Source organism: Falco rusticolus, chromosome 10, assembly GCF_015220075.1.
Source record: "Falco rusticolus isolate bFalRus1 chromosome 10, bFalRus1.pri, whole genome shotgun sequence".
Lineage (NCBI taxonomy): Eukaryota > Metazoa > Chordata > Aves > Falconiformes > Falconidae > Falco > Falco rusticolus.
In genome coordinates, this window is record NC_051196.1 from 27,306,878 (window position 1) to 27,323,522 (window position 16,645).

The window sequence follows — 16,645 nt, forward strand, 5'->3', positions numbered from 1 at the left end:
CCTGGCACCGGTCCTGCTGTAACCTTTACCAAGAGGAACTAGGTAACCGGCATGATCAAATGGAACAATTTTATTTACTTTTAAAAAACCGATACTTGAAGTTTGCAATTGTCAAAATCTGAAAACCAAATTTCTAAAGCAAGTTGGTTGGGTAAAGTCACACGCAGGCGTGTCACTAGCGCAGAGGTGGCTGCGGGGGGCGAGGACCCGGCCGGTCCCTGCTGCTGCCGCTGCCTGCAGCCCACCCGAACCCCGATGGATCCTGGGGACTTCAGCAACCTGGCCCTCAACCAGGGCAAGGCTTTGGCAGGCCACTCTTTTCTGGATGGATTCAATTTTGGGTAAGAAAATCTTACTCCAAGCAAATAACAGAAGGAAAGCCATATCCTGAGGATCCTGGGATGAGGTCTGACCTCAGCCGTCCCAGGTCCTGCTGGAGCTGCACCAGGATGGCAGCACTTTACACCCTCTGCTGTGCTGATTGTGAGCAAGTGCCCAGCACTAGGCACAAGCCTTGGGGACCACGATGCTCCAGGAGCTTAAAAATCTCAAGCATGGGACATGCAGAGCAAGTAACAGCTGACAGGACACACTGCGAGGGACGGAGGCACCCTGCAACGCCTGCACGGTGCAGTGCCAGGTCAGGATGCGGGCGGGGGTGCTTGCCAGGCTCCCAGCCCACTCTGGCACGCTCGCGGGCAAAGGCCCCAGCATATCAGGTCAGTTTGAAAGTACTGCCTAACAGGCTTCAGCCAAGCAAACATGGTACCATACAGTATCAAATAATTTTAAAAGTTAAAATAGTTTATTGCTGTTCTTTGTAGAAATGCACTTAATTTACATCATCTGTTCTCTTCCTTTATTTGGCTGTTGGATTATAGGCATTAAAAGGTTACCTTTACCCACATGTTCAATGACATTACACCTTTTTCTCTTTTGCTCCATTCATGATATTCCCCTAAGCATCGCTGGCCAACAGCCCCAGATCTGTTTTACATAAATACTGTAAATGTCTCCATAGGTTGCAGCATTGTAACAAAAGATCTACCAAAGTAGACAAAATGTTCAGTATTCTTGGTTGGTTTTTTGCATTTAAAAATATACCTAAATTTGAGATAATCTTAACAGAGTAACAATTACAATAAGAAAATAGTACAGTGCGTTGACTAAAGGAATATTCTGCTCTCCTTCAAGCCAATATTCCCTTTTGCATGTTGAAGTGATTCAGCAATTACTTAAGAACTTTTACCTACATACAATAATTTAGTAAAATGAGAATTAAACAAGGCAGATACTTACTACTATTCTTCTGTCTGTAATTCACAGCTCATGCGAATAAAATCGCAATAAATATTAAAAAATAGTTTCTTTTTCTTTTTTTTTTTTCCTAAGGCATCTCTGAGTATTACAAAGTTTTTGTACAACCAAAAAATAAGATTGCTTTTTTCCATGTTCTCCAAGTACCTCTGTACCTCAACAGTAAATAAGAGGACTGCAGGTTTGATGAGGAAGGAAGGGCTGACGGGGCAGACAGGGTAGGGGCAGAAAGAAGACCACGGGTGATGGAAGCAGACCACGATGTGTGCAAGAATCTGTAGTTTTCCTGTGAAACATTTCAGTCACTTTTAGAACATCTTCAAGACAGTATCTGTCCAGATTAGGGGAGAAAAAAAAATACAAAAAAAAAAAAACCTTACCAGAAGTCCATTTTCATAAGCACAGTCAGACTGCAAGGGTTTGGGTTTGCCCTCAACACTATAAATAGCTTAGGTATTGATATGCACCTATGTAAAGGGGATGAAGGGGTGGGGTGGTGTTTTTTTTTCTTTTTGGTTTTTTTTTTTTGTTTGTTTTATTTCTTTTATTGGGGGTTTTTTGTCGCTTTTGTTGTCCTAGTCATATCCTTCCATTGTAAAAGATTGTCCTCGGTGGCGAAGGCGCAGGGAGGGCCCTCACTGCATGCGGTCGGGCTGCAGCTGTTGGGGCTGGTACTGCACGAAAGCGGTGGCGGGCGCCGCTGGGTTGCTGGCGGTGATGGGAGGCTGGACTGTGCCCGTGTAGCCGTATCCCACAAAGCCGGCAGCAGGAGAGGCAGCGTAGGGGTACTGATCGTAGGCAGCTGTGGTGTACTGGGAATAGGCTTGGCTGGCGGCGGTGTAGTCAATGTAGGGAGACGTGATGGACTGCACAGGGGTAGGGATCACCACGCTGGGCTGGATGATAGCTTGAGGGTAAACATAGTGAGGCGTGAGTCTGTGGAGGCAAAGGGAGAGAGTCAGCAAGGGGCTGGGCTCCCTCCAGCCTGCATGTCCCCCTCCTTCTCCCCAAATCCACGTGTGTCAGCCACAGAAACGGTGCTGCCCAGCAGTGCTGCCCTCGAGTGAGCGGTGCTGCTTGGGGTGGAGGGAATGGAAAGCAAACCACTCCTAGACCCCAAGGCTGGAAGATGACCCCCAGTAGTGCAAGATGAAGCACGGACGCAAAAACAGATACACACCCTGGTCTCCAAGTCTTCTGTCTCCCACTCTCCAGGCCGCTGGTCCCCAAAATAACCTCCCTGGATGGCTGCGATACAGCCCCACTGCCTGACTGGCTCGCCACATGTCCCTGGCCCCCACATGCCCTGCCAGTGCTGGCAGCCTTGCCACCTCCTGTATCCTCCAGGTCCACGCTCCCCACTACCACCCAAATCCTGCTGGAGGCTCCTGAGGACCCACAGCCCCTGTGGGGCACCTCCCGGCCCCAGGGACACCTGGTCACTCCCTGGCTCATCCCATCAGGGTAGCAGCATCCCACCAGGGACGACTGCTGTCCCCAGGCACAGATGCAGGCCTTCCAGCTTGCCAGCTATTATCAGTTACTACACATTTAAGCCTATGTTTCCATAACACCGGGTGTTTAGGGCAATGCTACAGGGTGTGTGTTGTAAAACACGATACATTAATTCTGGGTTTCTTCTCTTCAGTAACACTTTGCAGTAGCGACCACGCCAGCAGCCCCCAGCCTGGCAGTGATGCTCATGTGCCCTTGAGTTCTACATCCAGGCTCTGTGGCCAGCCAGCCGCCGGCATTTCTCTGCCCTGTTAATGCAGGTCCTAAAGCGTTGCTTTTCACCAGCCGGTTTGCCCCTGCCCCAAGGTAGCCGTGCTGCTGAAAGGAACTTAACAATGCCACAGTCAATTAAAGTCCATAGACTGAAAGATCCTGGAGATGACTAATGCAGGATTGCCCACTAATTTGCTGGAAACTGCTAATGAGGAAGAAAGAAAAAGAAGGGGGGGGAAGCAAAATAAAAGGGCTATATTTTCCAAGGAGCCCACAAGTCAGGCCTCAAACAAGAGCAAAAACTGGGCAGACCTGAAGGTTTAGGTCCATCCACATAAACTGCCATGGGCCAGACAAAAATGGGCAATTGCACATTAACTGCGGAGAGCAAACGGTACCCGCCTGCACAGCCCTCGGCAGCAGAGCACTCCATTGTGTGCAGGCTTGACAGATCTGGGGCTTGTTTAAGAAACAGGGGGCTGCAGGCTGCCACCAGCAAACTGCACATGACCACTGAGAGATCAAAGCCACGTGCACCGCAACCTGCACGCTGTGGAAAAGGTCCCTTCGGCTGGCTGCTCGCTGAATCAATGAGGCCACGGCACAAACCAAAAGCCATCCGCAGGAGAGCTCATTCCACCCAACCCATTCTGGCAAACAAAAAAAACCCCCAAGGTAAAACTCTGCAGAGAGTTTATGCAGATTCAAGTATTTTTGGGATTTCTGCGTGGATGTCTGTGACAGCACATTTTCAAACATGACCACTTTTAAAAGCCTCCCACAGGCTTTTCACAAGACACAGGCCCATACATGCTCTGTAAAGCCAAGCTCAGTGGGTCAGGGGGAGGGTACCTTGCCCACCCACCCATCTGATCGCTGGGGCTGCAGACCCCAGCAGCCTCCTCCCGCTGCCCAGCAGCTGGACCCAGTGCTCGGCTGCTTTGGAGGGACGCACAGCCAGGGACTGGACACCTCTGCTGGATGGGTCACTGGCCACCCTCGATCCACCTGAGCACCTGTCCTAGGTCTCAGCCACCACCTACAAGGTCCTGGGGTCCACGTGGGGCTGGTCCCTCCTATCCAGCACTTATGGGGCTGTTCCCATTCGCTTTACAACCAGGACTGGATGGTTTAACGTGCTCTTCAGACAGGAGAAAGGCTTCTCGCAAACAAGTGCCCATCTGAATAGTTTTCTTTTTCCCACTCACATATGCACTTTGCTTTTTTCTTGAGGCTATCTGCATGATGAGAGAATGATTGTTCTCCTTCCCACAAAGAGCAACAGGGCCCTTAGATATAACAAGGTGACCCCCTGAGGAGCAGCACTGGGGGGGATGGATGGTGGAAAGCAGCACCTCAGCCTTCGGCTGATGAAGTGCAAGACCATCTCCAGACAGAGCTCAGAGCTATTCCTGGTGTAGTGCAGAGAGAGGGACCTCGCAGCCCTTCAGTCCATAAATGCACCATACCCGAAATCACCCTGTGACTAACAAGAACGAGATGAGGCAGCAGAAATTTACTGAATCGCTTTTTGGTTTAGCTCTGCTCTCAACTGAGGCCGGCACAGCCAAATCAGAGCTACAGCTTACGCACCAGTTCAGACCAAGGGCACTTCATGTCATGCACTCGCATCTGACAGCGGCTGCCACCACCTCTTCTGAGGAGCTGGACCTAGTCCTGACCCAGAAGGCTCACACAACCGCTGGAGGAGAGATGAGTGGACCCCACGCATGCCTCCTGCTCTACACCCTCGTAAATTGGCAGCTCAGACAACAGCCTGCATCTCAGGTTGGTGACAATCTCTGGCTGCCTGTCACTTCTCCCTATGTGTGGTGTCCCACTACCAGGATTCCTGCTACTCCAGGGTGCTTGACGAAGTGTTAACACCACTCCACAAATGCAACAAAAAACAAATGCACAACCCTCATGCTCAGGACTCACTGAGAAACACCCACCAGCAGGAGCAGAGGAGGGGCCTGCACTTCTCCTGCACACAGACATTCAGCCCGTGCCTGCAAAATGACCAAGAGGACAGTCCCAGAGCCTCCAAGCCATCCAGCCTGAGCATCATCCTGTTCGAGCAGCTCCACAGGTCACCCCCGATGTCCCTTGCTACCACCCAACTGTTCTTCGGAGCTGGCACACCCCATGCGCGGGACGGGGCCGTATACGGAGCCATCAGGGCGAGAACACGCTCCCAACCTGTCCCTGAGAAACTCCGCACGTCGGCTTTGCTTTCATGTACATAGCTCCTCCATCGCAGTTCCCACGGTGTGCTCCAGAGAGACAGGAAATCTGTGGCATCCTGCACTACTTTTTTTTTTTTCCCCTCAGCAAGGAAAAATTCCAGCTCTTCAATGCTACTTTGAATAAAAAGCACCATTAGCTATGAATACAATAAGTACGTGTATACTGTTTCCAGAAATACATCCCAGCCCAATGCATACACAAGCCCACATCACACACCATAGTTTACTGCACTAGAAAAATCACACTCAGCAACTCCAGGATCTGCTTCTATGTAAAAGGGAAGGTTCTTTTGGTCTGTGGGGTTTTAATAATTTAGCTTGACATTTCAATCGAGGTATTATGCAGTTTGGATTTCTGAATTAGGTGGACAGATGGCAACTCATCGATCAAAACACACAGCCCAAGGTAAGGTCACTTTGATGACTTGCAGCTACAAACAAAACAAACCAGTGCAGTACAATGAAGTTCTCTGCTGGCTACATTTCACATCCACAGAAAAGTCCCAAAATATTTCCCCCCTCCTTCAATTATCTCTGAAGATGATCTTTCAGGAAAGAAAAAAGCTCTTTTGGAGTTCTTTTTCTAGAAATCGGCAAACTCTAATCTGAATTTCTACAGAATGAGTCACATCTGTGTTTTAAGACACCTTTCCCTTCCTCCCTCCCTGCAGTTTTCCTCCATCCCCCATGATGAACCCTGCCAGCCAGAAGAGAACTTCATCTAGAATACACACAATGTGATTATAAAACATCAACCAAGTGATCAGCCATTGCCACCACACATCAAAGTCATCCCGTGAACAGCAGAAGTACGAGATGCTTATGGCATTATGATTAATCACGGGCAAAGGCCACAAAACGCAACGAGCATGGTCAAACCTAAGTCTAGAGCCAGCGGTGGCCGCAGGAGGGACTCAGGAGGGCCATCGTGGTGCAGGAGGGCAGCCAGGACCACCACGCTAGCCCCTGTTCCTAACTACATGGCACGACGCGACGCTGCCCTGGCAGCCAAAATTGAAAGATTAGGAACAAAAGAGATCGTTACAGAGCCACTGGCAGAGGAGACACAGGCTCAGCTTCTGCTTTTGCTGTGCAACACACGAAGGGCAGAACAAAAGCAGCTGTTTGTGGTGCGGTCCTGGGTGGAGATGTTCAACTGCATCAGGTGGGGCTGGCAGCTGCCAGCGCCCTTGGCTCCTGGAGGGTGCTGCCTGCTCCAGGAACGGACTTTTTCAAACCTGCCACCACCGGGTTCTCCCCACCACACCGGCAGGCGTGCGCTGGCAGGCAGCCGCAGATCCAGGGGCAGCCAGGAAGAATGGACAAGTCAGATGGTCGTGCACCCCACACCTCTTCCCAAACAGCAAGGAAGAGGAAGGAGCTAATGAGGCCCTCTCCCTTGTCAGCACTCTGTCTGGCAGAGCTCTTGGAGGCACTTTATATGTTTGATTATATCAGATTTACACCTAAAATGTGCTTTAGCTGCACTTTCTCATCTCTCTCCCATCCTGCAGGACATGAGCCATGAGCAGCTCCTGCAAGCCGCATGGATCTGGGAGACCAGCATCCAAGATCTGAGCCCCTTGATCTCTGCCAGCCACACTGGGATGTGGTTCACTGCTCCTGGAGAGAGGTGGGAGACAACTGCAACCCTCTGTCAAGAGGGACACAGCATCACGCAAACACTTGGCAAACAAGGAGGGGCACGGGGCTCTTGGCAGTCTCACAGAGATCAGCACACAAATGCCACTGCGACGACCAGCCTTTTATTCCTTGAAGAATAAAAGAAACAGAGCCCTTTGTGTCTGCCAGTGAAGGCACAAATTCTGGCATATGACCCCAGGAATTTCGCCTCCATTTCCACTAGAGCTGACCCATTAGCTGCTGCAGGGGCACCCACACCGCCACAACACATGATGGCAGGCAGTGCTGGGCTTCAGTTGGTAGCTGGTACTGGAAGATGAGCTGAGCACAGGCACAGCTGTGCGTGACAGCACCAAGAAAGCTAGCTCTGGTGAAATAACACGTCCAACCGCAGCCTGGGTGACAGATTTTAAGATGTATTTTGAAGTGGGTTGATGATTTCAAAAGCAGCCGACAGAAGCTGCTCTGGGGAGCACATCCCAGCAACACCAAGGAAAGCAGTGGCAGTGCAGGAGCTACTCGTGGCCATGCTCGCATTAGCAGTGCCATACCACCACCTCGGAGCTGGCGATGCACAGACACATCCTGATGTAACTCACGCCCCAAGAACATCATTCCTGAAGGACACTCCCAAGCCAGCAAGCACTCACCTCATGGAGCCACTTTAAGGAAGCCTGTGTGGAGCGGTGGCTGGCTTGGCCATACGTATCCTATGGGCCCCAGCCACAATGACAGGCTGTAGAAACATGAAAAATTCAAGTCCTGTTCTCATATCCAGATACTGGAGGGGGGGGGGGGGAGGGCTACAGGCTGGAGCATGGCCAAAGCAGTCCCTGCCTGCCAACAAAGACTCTTGCTCCAGAGATCATGCAGAGCTTATCCACCAACACTCTGGCGCAGATTGGGACATCCACTGTGCTCTGACCACTGCACCATCCATCACCATTCACTGCCACGGGCTGGGCTTCAACCACTGACATGGCCAACCTCCGGTCCTGAAATGTCCCTTACTAAAGCAGATTGAAACATCTGCTGAAATTTCAGCAGCTTCTGCCTCAGCAGCCAGCGATCGCAGCCGGCTTAAGTAAGACAAGGACAAACGCTGCAGCTCCGTGGTACAGTATTTATCCTCACCTACTACAGGCTGACACAAACACAAAATAGCAAACCAACCAACACAATTTCTGCTCATCTTATAAGTAATTTGCCTGACTGCCTTCTACTCGCCCTCCCCTGGCCCCCTGAGATTTAGATAGCAGCCTGTGCAAACAGGTACACTGGGCTGCCTGCTTCCCAGTTGGGACCAGGCATCACCTCACTGGTGGCAGCCACCAGGGAATGACCTGGCACGACTGACTGTCCCAGGTTGGAATCAGTAAAGAGAAAAAGCGAGTGTATTGCAGGATTCAGAGATAACCTCTGCCGGTTGCTGAGCCTACCAAAACTGCTGCTGGAGAAATACAAATGCCAACTTAAGGGTACAAGAGCAACCAGTGATTTCAATTTATTTTCATTGTGCCAGGAGAGAGAAAACACAAGGAACAGGAGGCACTGCAGCAGCTGAGATCCCACTGTAGCCCAGACACGTCCCCATTTTACAGCGTTAGCACATCACTTGACTTCATGATGCAACAAACTCATGGCCCATAGAAAAGGAAGGTGGATCCCACAAGAACAAGTAAGAAGAAATGCCATCTATACCTTCCCCCACAGCCAAAGCAGAAATGTGGGGGGAAAACCTGAAATAAATAAATAAATAAAAAGAGGCTGCAGGTAAGAGTACATCTTCTCACAAAGATCTAATCCTTTTTCTCAGCTTAACCAACAGTCTGAGAAGAACATGCTGAGCTCCACCACAAGTTAGCCAGGCTCAGCAATTACTTTATCCTCTGCATCTTGCTTCCCCCACACCCAAAGGAAAAAAAAAAAAACAACAAACCCAAACTAATCCCAAACAAAGGCATGTTGGGCCAGACCAAAAATAGTTTTGGAGCAGCAGGCTGAAAAACACTCAGGTAGCAGGAGATAACATCTGCCTGAAACAAGAGCCATCTGGCACCAAGGAAAAAGCCACATGGAAGTTTATCCACAACTAGTCAGCTATCCAGAGAAGGAAAAACCCCTCCCCTTTTCAGTTATCAGCACAGCCAAACCAGAAATGAACTGACAGAAGAAAGAGAAAATGCCTCACACCAGTACACTACTGGAGCCTGAGTCCTTCAGCATCAGTGTGAGAAAGCCAGGGAGATGCTAGATTCGTCCTGTCCACACAGGAGGAAACCCAAAAGCTCTGACAGAAAAACCCAGGAAGCCCCAGGAGTTCTGCCTTTAACTAAGCCCGCCAATTTTCTTCTACAACTTGGAGAAAACCAACGGCTGCAGAAAGATCTCTAAAGTCTTCTCAAGTACCTGACAAGTTTTGGCATAGTATGTATCAAACTGACTACTTTCAACTGGTTCCATTTTTTAACAGACTTTCTTTACACATGATCCCTTCCGCTGACTTTTAATTAAAAACATCCACACATTTGATTTATCAAAAACTATTTCTTGGATAGATGAAGCGCTCTGAGGTAGAATGCTTTAGCTACAGAAAAAGCAATGAAATACCTATTTTTGATAAAAGAAAGCCTACACTGATAAAACAAATAGTTCCTCAGCCAAGAAAGAAATTCCATTTTAAGAGTTCCAGTGATCTCTGCTGCCAGTTGTGCCTTTGTTGTTCTACAGCACCTAAGACACCTCTCACCGCACCTTCCTGCAAGCTGGAATCACGGGGGGGCTGTGAGCCTGCCCCCGGCATGGCTTTCCCAGCCTCCGGTGCTTTGGCCAGAGCGCAGCCAGCAGCAGCTCAGCTATGGCACAGGAGAGCTGGTGACAGGGAGATTGCAGGGGACAGCACGATCCTGTTTACAGGATTTAGAGACCAAAAAACAGGAGGCTCAGTTTTAACTCTGAGGTCCTCAACTTTTCATCTTTTGTGATCATAGAGTATATTTAGCTCTGGTATGTAGCTTGCTCCCATCTGTGGGGAACAAGTTCTTCATCTAAGTCATATTTAGAAGTGACCCAGTGTCCTTGCTACCAAATTATCAGCACAACAACTGTCTAGTTCCCCCGCTGGTGTCCTCAGCTCACAGGCAGGCTGGTCAGAGCTGCATTTATCATTCGAATTACTGGGCATGCGTTTAATACTACAGAGTCGGGGACCAGTATGCCAACAGCTGCACAAAGGAAAGATGAGATCAAGTATGAGCTGGACTGCTCTGAAAATTCAGACAGGTGCACGCATCTCCCACACTGGGACCACAGGGCACCAGCCAGATCGGAATAGGAGAAGTTTCCACCTGCCACTCCCCAGCTCCTGCAACAAGGGGACTTGAGTCTCTGCTGCTAAGGAGGATGCAGAGCAAACCCACCAAAGCAGGAGAATCATGCAGAGAAGATGGCACAACTCAAGTCACGTGCTGTAAAGACAAAGCTAGAGCCAGATCAGTCTCGCTCGCCATCACACGCAGCCCTGTGCCCCGATGGCACTGGCATGGCAGCAGCACCCTTCACCCAGAGCCTGCCCCCTGCAAGAGGGCTACTACTGCCTTGAGCCTGGCATACCATTTACGTAGCCAAGCGTAAGGTCAGTATATCCAACGATACTCTCCTCTGTATGGTTCTGCAGGCCTACACGAGAGGCAGGACATGAGCAAACTGTGCCCAAAGCCAGAAAGTTTTGTACATCAGGCCCTTGGGTCTGATACCAGCATTTGCCACCTTGAAGGACACGTTCAAGAAAATTCGCAAAGTCATCTGATCTGCTTGTAAATACATGTGTACTCTTAAAATTAAAATAAAAAAAGAAAGGGCCTCTCTGACTGGCAAGTGTTTGGTCTGAACAGCAGTCAGCATGCCTGAGAACTAGCAGCTGAAGCCATTTGGAAAATGGATTTGAACGTTTCTTAGGAAATCCCCCCACGAAAGCTTTCATGTTATTGTCACATGATAAACAACAGGTGCCGGGTGTGTCATCCCCATGGGAGCCCCGTGTGACCGGCAGAGCAGGCTGGGGTCCTGCAGTGGGACAGCTTTTTGGTAAGTGGTGCAATAGGAAGTCGGAGCAGGGGGATGCCAGCTGACAGAGGCTGAGCACAGCAAGGCCAGCGTGTGCCATTTTATAAGCATAACCACAGAAAAGATGAAAGTTTGTTTCCTTTTATTTTTAACCCAGTAGAGAAGTTTTAAGGATAAACAGCTGCAAGGGAGGGTGGGCTGACACAAAGAGGGGCTTTCTTCACTTCCTAACTGCAGCAGCATCAATGCATGAAATTGCAAACTCAAAAGAGATTTAACTCTTTCTGATGCTGCCCAAGACTGAATGTGGGACAGAATTAGGGGGCCACAAAATAAGCAACTACACAAGGATGGGCAGCAGGGTCTCTGGAGCAGCGGCACCCAATGTGCAGATACAGAGAGCTGGATCCTGCTACAAGAGACAGCTATATGCTTCCAAGAGCTCGGTCACTTACTCAGTCACTGGTAGATCTCCCACACAGATAGCTCCGCTGAGGCACAGCCACAGGAATGCATCTGCCATACACTGCTCGCATCCAGAGCAGCAAGCACAGCTGCAAAGAGAGCCAGGGAAGCTCCATTCCCTGCAGACTCAAACCTGTCTCAAGCACCATAGTCCCAGAAAAGAAAACCAAGAGGGGGGCACCAAGCAGCTCTGCCACGTCACCATGTACTCCTGGTCAAGTCATCTACACAGTTGCTCCTAACAGCTTCCACAGCGTTTCACATGTTTCTCAGAATTTCTTAAAAGGGACGCTGCCGCAGTAGGAGACAGCTCCATTTGGAGAGAAGGTCTCCACCTCCTCTGACCATGTAAGCACTGCTCTGTGCTGGCTAGAGGCTTCAGGGACATGCGGCGGCATCACCAGCTGCACCCAAGCAAAGTGAAGTCTGTAAGCTCTGGGCTGAGCCCCCAGGCCTAACGCTGCTTCCCTAAACTCAGAAGCCAGATCTCCAAGTCATAAGCGCATCCTTTGCTTCGCATTACTGTCAAGATCTCCGGTTACAACAACCTAGGGACTACTTTTCAGAACAGGATTTACTACCGACTCCATGCTGTCTGCTGCGTGCCTCCCCTGCCAGGACAGCAGGAGGAAGGAGAGAGGCTCTTCATGGTTTCTCTTTCTGTTCCGCATACCCCAGGCAATATTTACAGCTGCATTTGGGTGCCTGGGGCTCGGGAGGGAAGCCTTCAGTTTATAAATAATCCTCACTGATGTTTGGGTAATTTTCATAGTTTCCATTCATTTTAGGTTTCACCAAAACCTGTGTTTTGTGGCTTGATAGCTGGAACGTGACTGGCTGGCTTTCTCTTACTTAACTGCCTAGCAGCTTATGGGTTGTTCATTCATTTCTTCCTTGCCAAGCCCAGCTTGCACACCTACTACCCCATATCCCATAACAATCGTCTTTTGGAAACCACATGCCAACCCCTGGACACAAATACTTTGCACAGACAGGAACGGCAGGGGTGAGAGCCAGGCAGTGTCTTACACTGCGGGCAAAGCAGACGAGCCACTGAGCTTTGTCTGGGGAAGGTCAGGATCCACCCTACGCAGCACAGAGCAAGTGGACAACAGCGATTTGACGAAGCTTCCAGAAGACAGACAGACCCTGATAAACTCATCTATCCTCAAACACCACAAAGTGCCAAGGAAATTGCGGGTTCGTGGGAACACAAGAGTGAAGCCTCGCATGCTCTTAATTTTGTTGGTCTACTGACGAGACAAAGAGGGAACCGGCAGCCAAGCTCTGTTGCTTGACTGAGCACCTGATGCTTTGCTCAGAAGCCACAGAGCAGCCCCAGTCGCAGTGCTCAGGTAAACGGCTCTGCATTTTGCCAAACCCCCATTTCCAGCAATTCTGCTGCAGCAATGACTGAAAGCAATGAAATTCTTGTTTACTGGTGCTTGCAAATAATGATATATAATCCCCTCCCTCCAACCCTCCAGTCTCCTGGTTCCTGTCTCTTGGCAACTGATAAATAATTTATAGTGCTCTCTGCTGTATGTGCTAACTGCAGCGCTGCTGGCTTAATGATGAAACCAATGCCTAAAGACTGGAACAGTAACTGTCTAGATCACAAGGAACATGTACGTCAGTCGATCCCACACTCCTCTGTATGTGAAACTAAAAGCAAACTGTTAAAAAAAAAAAACCACCCCAAAACCTACATTTTCCAGAGCTGCAGGGCTGCGGCTGCTGGGCAGGAACGGTTCCTGGGTTCCTGTATTGCACCCACAGGAACAGCAGATTATCTGCACGGGGAGCAGGCATGCGCTGGCGCTCCTGCCAACACATTTTGTTTAACATGCTTCACCATTTTGCTCTTTTCTGTTACCATGCACGGAAAAACTTGTAACAGGCTGGTTTTACCATCCACTGCTCTTGTGCACCCCTGGAAAGCCTCTGGGGTTCCCATCTCAAAGGCACTACTACTGCCTACTTTGGGGGCTGTTAAAAAGCAGCATCTTGTCTATGTAGACTACTGTGGCTCTTGCACAAAAAAAAAAAAAAATCCTCTTCATTTCATGACAGATGTTCTTCGAGTCTTTCCAACAAAGCCATAACCACTTATGAAAACTGGCATGTTTGAACTGTACACAACACACGTACACCGGGTGTGCACTATTGTGGCAACACAGTCTCTTACATCCATAAACTGACTGGAATGAGATTACCCAGGCAGTTGGCAACTGCAGCCATGAGGGCAGAGGAGTGAAAGTTTCTGTTTTGTTTTTAGCAGAATTTTTTTCTCTTTGAAAAAAAAAACACCCCAGAAAAACATGAGCAGAGCAGGAAAGAGATGAACTATTTCTGTTGACAAAGGCCAAAATCCCATCTATTTATATTGAGTCACACAAAAAACACAACAGAGCAGCGCTCAAAAGCTTTTAAAAATGCACCTACTTTCTTAATGCTCTTACAAAATAGTAATAAAAAAGCCCTATCAATATTCACTTTCTGAAATGGCGTAAAAAAAGAACTGCATCAATCATTAAACAGTTAAATGAAGGCAGTATGACAGTCACTATTGTTCTCGTGAAGCACACTTGTCTTTTGCCGAGCAGCTGCCAGATCCTATTAGATGTATAAAAAGAGGACTTTTCTAACCGAGTAGGGATGGTATAAGCTATTGAAAACAGCAGACAAAAGCCCACTTTTGCAGACTATTCAAGCCTTGTATAACATCTGTCCAAAATCAATTTTTGACCTAATGTTACTTTCATTAAGTAACAGACTTTGTTTCCAATGCAATTTGTTTTCTGGGATAAAACTGTATCCTAAGCATTATTTACGTGGGAAACAGCACAGAGGAAGCAGAAGATCTTATTTGAGAAACACGGGAACCGAATTTGCTTAATTGTTTTGACACCTTATGTACTATAATAGAGAAACTATTTTCCATTTATTTTAATTCCTGTGAATTCTTGAAGTTGGCAAAGCAGCAAGCAATGCACTGGGTTTATTATGACTAAGAATTACTGAGGATAAAGGAGGATCTTTGGGAATTACATTAAAGCTGACAAACGCACAAAACTTCTGAAATCTTCACCAGAAATAAAGTACTCCAAACATTAACAACAGCTGTTGAAACTGTCCACTCTTGACAACTAAGGCTTTTTTCACATATTTTAAATAATGAGGAAGTTGATTCATGAATTTGATTTCAAGCAGTCTGTTAAGAAACGTTTCCACTTACCCAAAGGGTCTCTGAATGAAGGCTGGATGTAGCTGCTGCACACCTATGGTAAAACCTAAAAAAAAAAAGTTCAGAAAAAAAGGCATATTAATGAATGGCATCCATTGTACTGTTCAACTCTTAATATACATGCATAATTAATGCATATACACCTCGTATAAATAATGCGTATACACCTTGGACCACATGTACATGCATTTTATCTGCTATGCATGTGAGCAAACTCAGAGCCCCACTTAGAAGCGAGTCAATCTTAATATGTGTATGTGATATGCACGAGGACCAGATGGGAATTCCGATTAAAGAACAGTGTGAAAGTGCTGTTATTGAACAGACAAGGGGGTGTAATGCCTTATTTTACACACTGGCTACTGCAGTCATTAAACCAAAGGGCAGAACGACAGAAGGGATCTTACTGCTAATACCAGTGTAACGGAGAAGATAACAGGAGGACAGCATAGCCTCAGTTTTCAGAAGAAAACAGTTTTAACTCTGTTACACGGCCTTAGGTGCCTAACACCAGTGTTAACTGGTACAAGTAAGAAGATATAGAAGAGGTACAAGTAAGAAGATACAGAAGAGAGGTAACTGGACTACGGAGCATCCTCAGAACTATGAGGGGTAAGCACGCATCATCGGATGAGATGAATCCGGCTTGAGTAACTTGTTATTCTAACAGAGAGACAGGATCTCCTGGATGCCTCACCAGTTTGAATACTTCTTGGTTTTGCTCCCAAATATGCCAGGTTCACATTCGCTTTCCTGCCATCAATGATGGGGTTTGGGTCTTTGCACGCTCTTTCAGCTGCTGCTCTGTCTGCCATGGTCACCTGGAATTAAGCACAGCCTTGTTTGTGGCAACAGCGCTTCGTAAACACCCCAGCAACAGGCACCAAGCAGAGTTTATTTATCGTTCTATTTTGAAGCAGGAGCTACACTCCGCTCCCCGCGGTCTCACCGGGGTAGCAAAGGCGGGCAGGGCTCCCAGGGGCCTGCCAGGAAACAGGGGGCTCCCCCCTCGCCCAGCTGCTCCGCTGGGCTCCCGCCAGCTGTTTGCCCTCCCTCCCCACCTCCTCCCCCCGAGCATTTTTGACGAAGTTGACGGAGCCGGTCCCAAAGCCCCCGCAGGCCGGTGTGCGGGGCAGCGGGCAGGCGGGGGGCAGCGCCCCGAGGGGGCGGGCGGCACGGCACGGCGGGGACCGCGGAGGCCCGAGGCGGCGGGACCGGGGGAAGGAGGCGCTGACACGAGCGGTGCGGGGGGCTTCCCCGCCGGGCCCCCGCCCAGCCCCGGGCACGGCCTCCCCGGCCGCGCAGCAGCGACGGGACGGGCGGCGGCACCAGGCAGCGCCCGGCCAGCGGGGCTCCGCCAGCCCCTCACCGCGGCGCCCGGGCAGCGGAGCGGCACTTACAAAGCCGTATCCCCGGGATTTGCCGGTCTGCCGGTCGGTGATCACCACCGCCTCCTCGATGTCCCCGAAGACCTCGAAGTACTTCCTGAGGGAGGAGTCGGTGGTGTGGTAGGGCAGCCCCCCAACGAAGATCTTGGTGAAGGTGGTGTCCTTCTGCACGGTGTGCATGGTGCCGGGCGCGGCCGGCCGCAGCCGGCATCCACCCCGCGCCGCCGGCGACCAGAACAACCACCCCCCCTCCGAGCCCCCGCGGCGGCCGAGGGGAGCGGAGCGGCGGCTGGGTCCCGGGGGCCTACAGCCGGCTCATGGCCGCGCTTTGTCCCGGGAGCGCGGGCGGCGCCGCGCCCTCCCGCCGGTGCCGGTGAGTAGCGGCCGCCCGCCGCCGCCGCCGCCTTTGTAGGGCCGCGCCCGCCCCGCCCCGCCCCGCCGCCGCGCAGGGGCGCTCGGGGCCCGTAGTCCGGCTCCGCGCCCGCCCGCCGCCCGCCGCGGCCCTGCCCGGCCCTGGGGGCCGCGGGGGCCCGGGACCTGCC

General features: G+C 50.1%; 1 protein-coding gene across 1 annotated transcript; it reads right to left on the minus strand.

The window, feature by feature from the left end:
- Positions 1-783: 783 nt before the first annotated feature.
- RBM38 (RNA binding motif protein 38) lies at positions 784-16,483 on the minus strand. Its single transcript, XM_037402549.1, has 4 exons — positions 16,116-16,483; positions 15,413-15,536; positions 14,707-14,761; positions 784-2,253 (listed from the first exon to the last, which is right to left on the minus strand). Exons 1-4 carry the CDS (start codon positions 16,281-16,283, stop codon positions 1,953-1,955), a joined length of 648 nt encoding a protein of 215 aa, XP_037258446.1. The 5' UTR covers positions 16,284-16,483; the 3' UTR covers positions 784-1,952.
- Between the last annotated feature and the right edge of the window lie 162 nt (positions 16,484-16,645).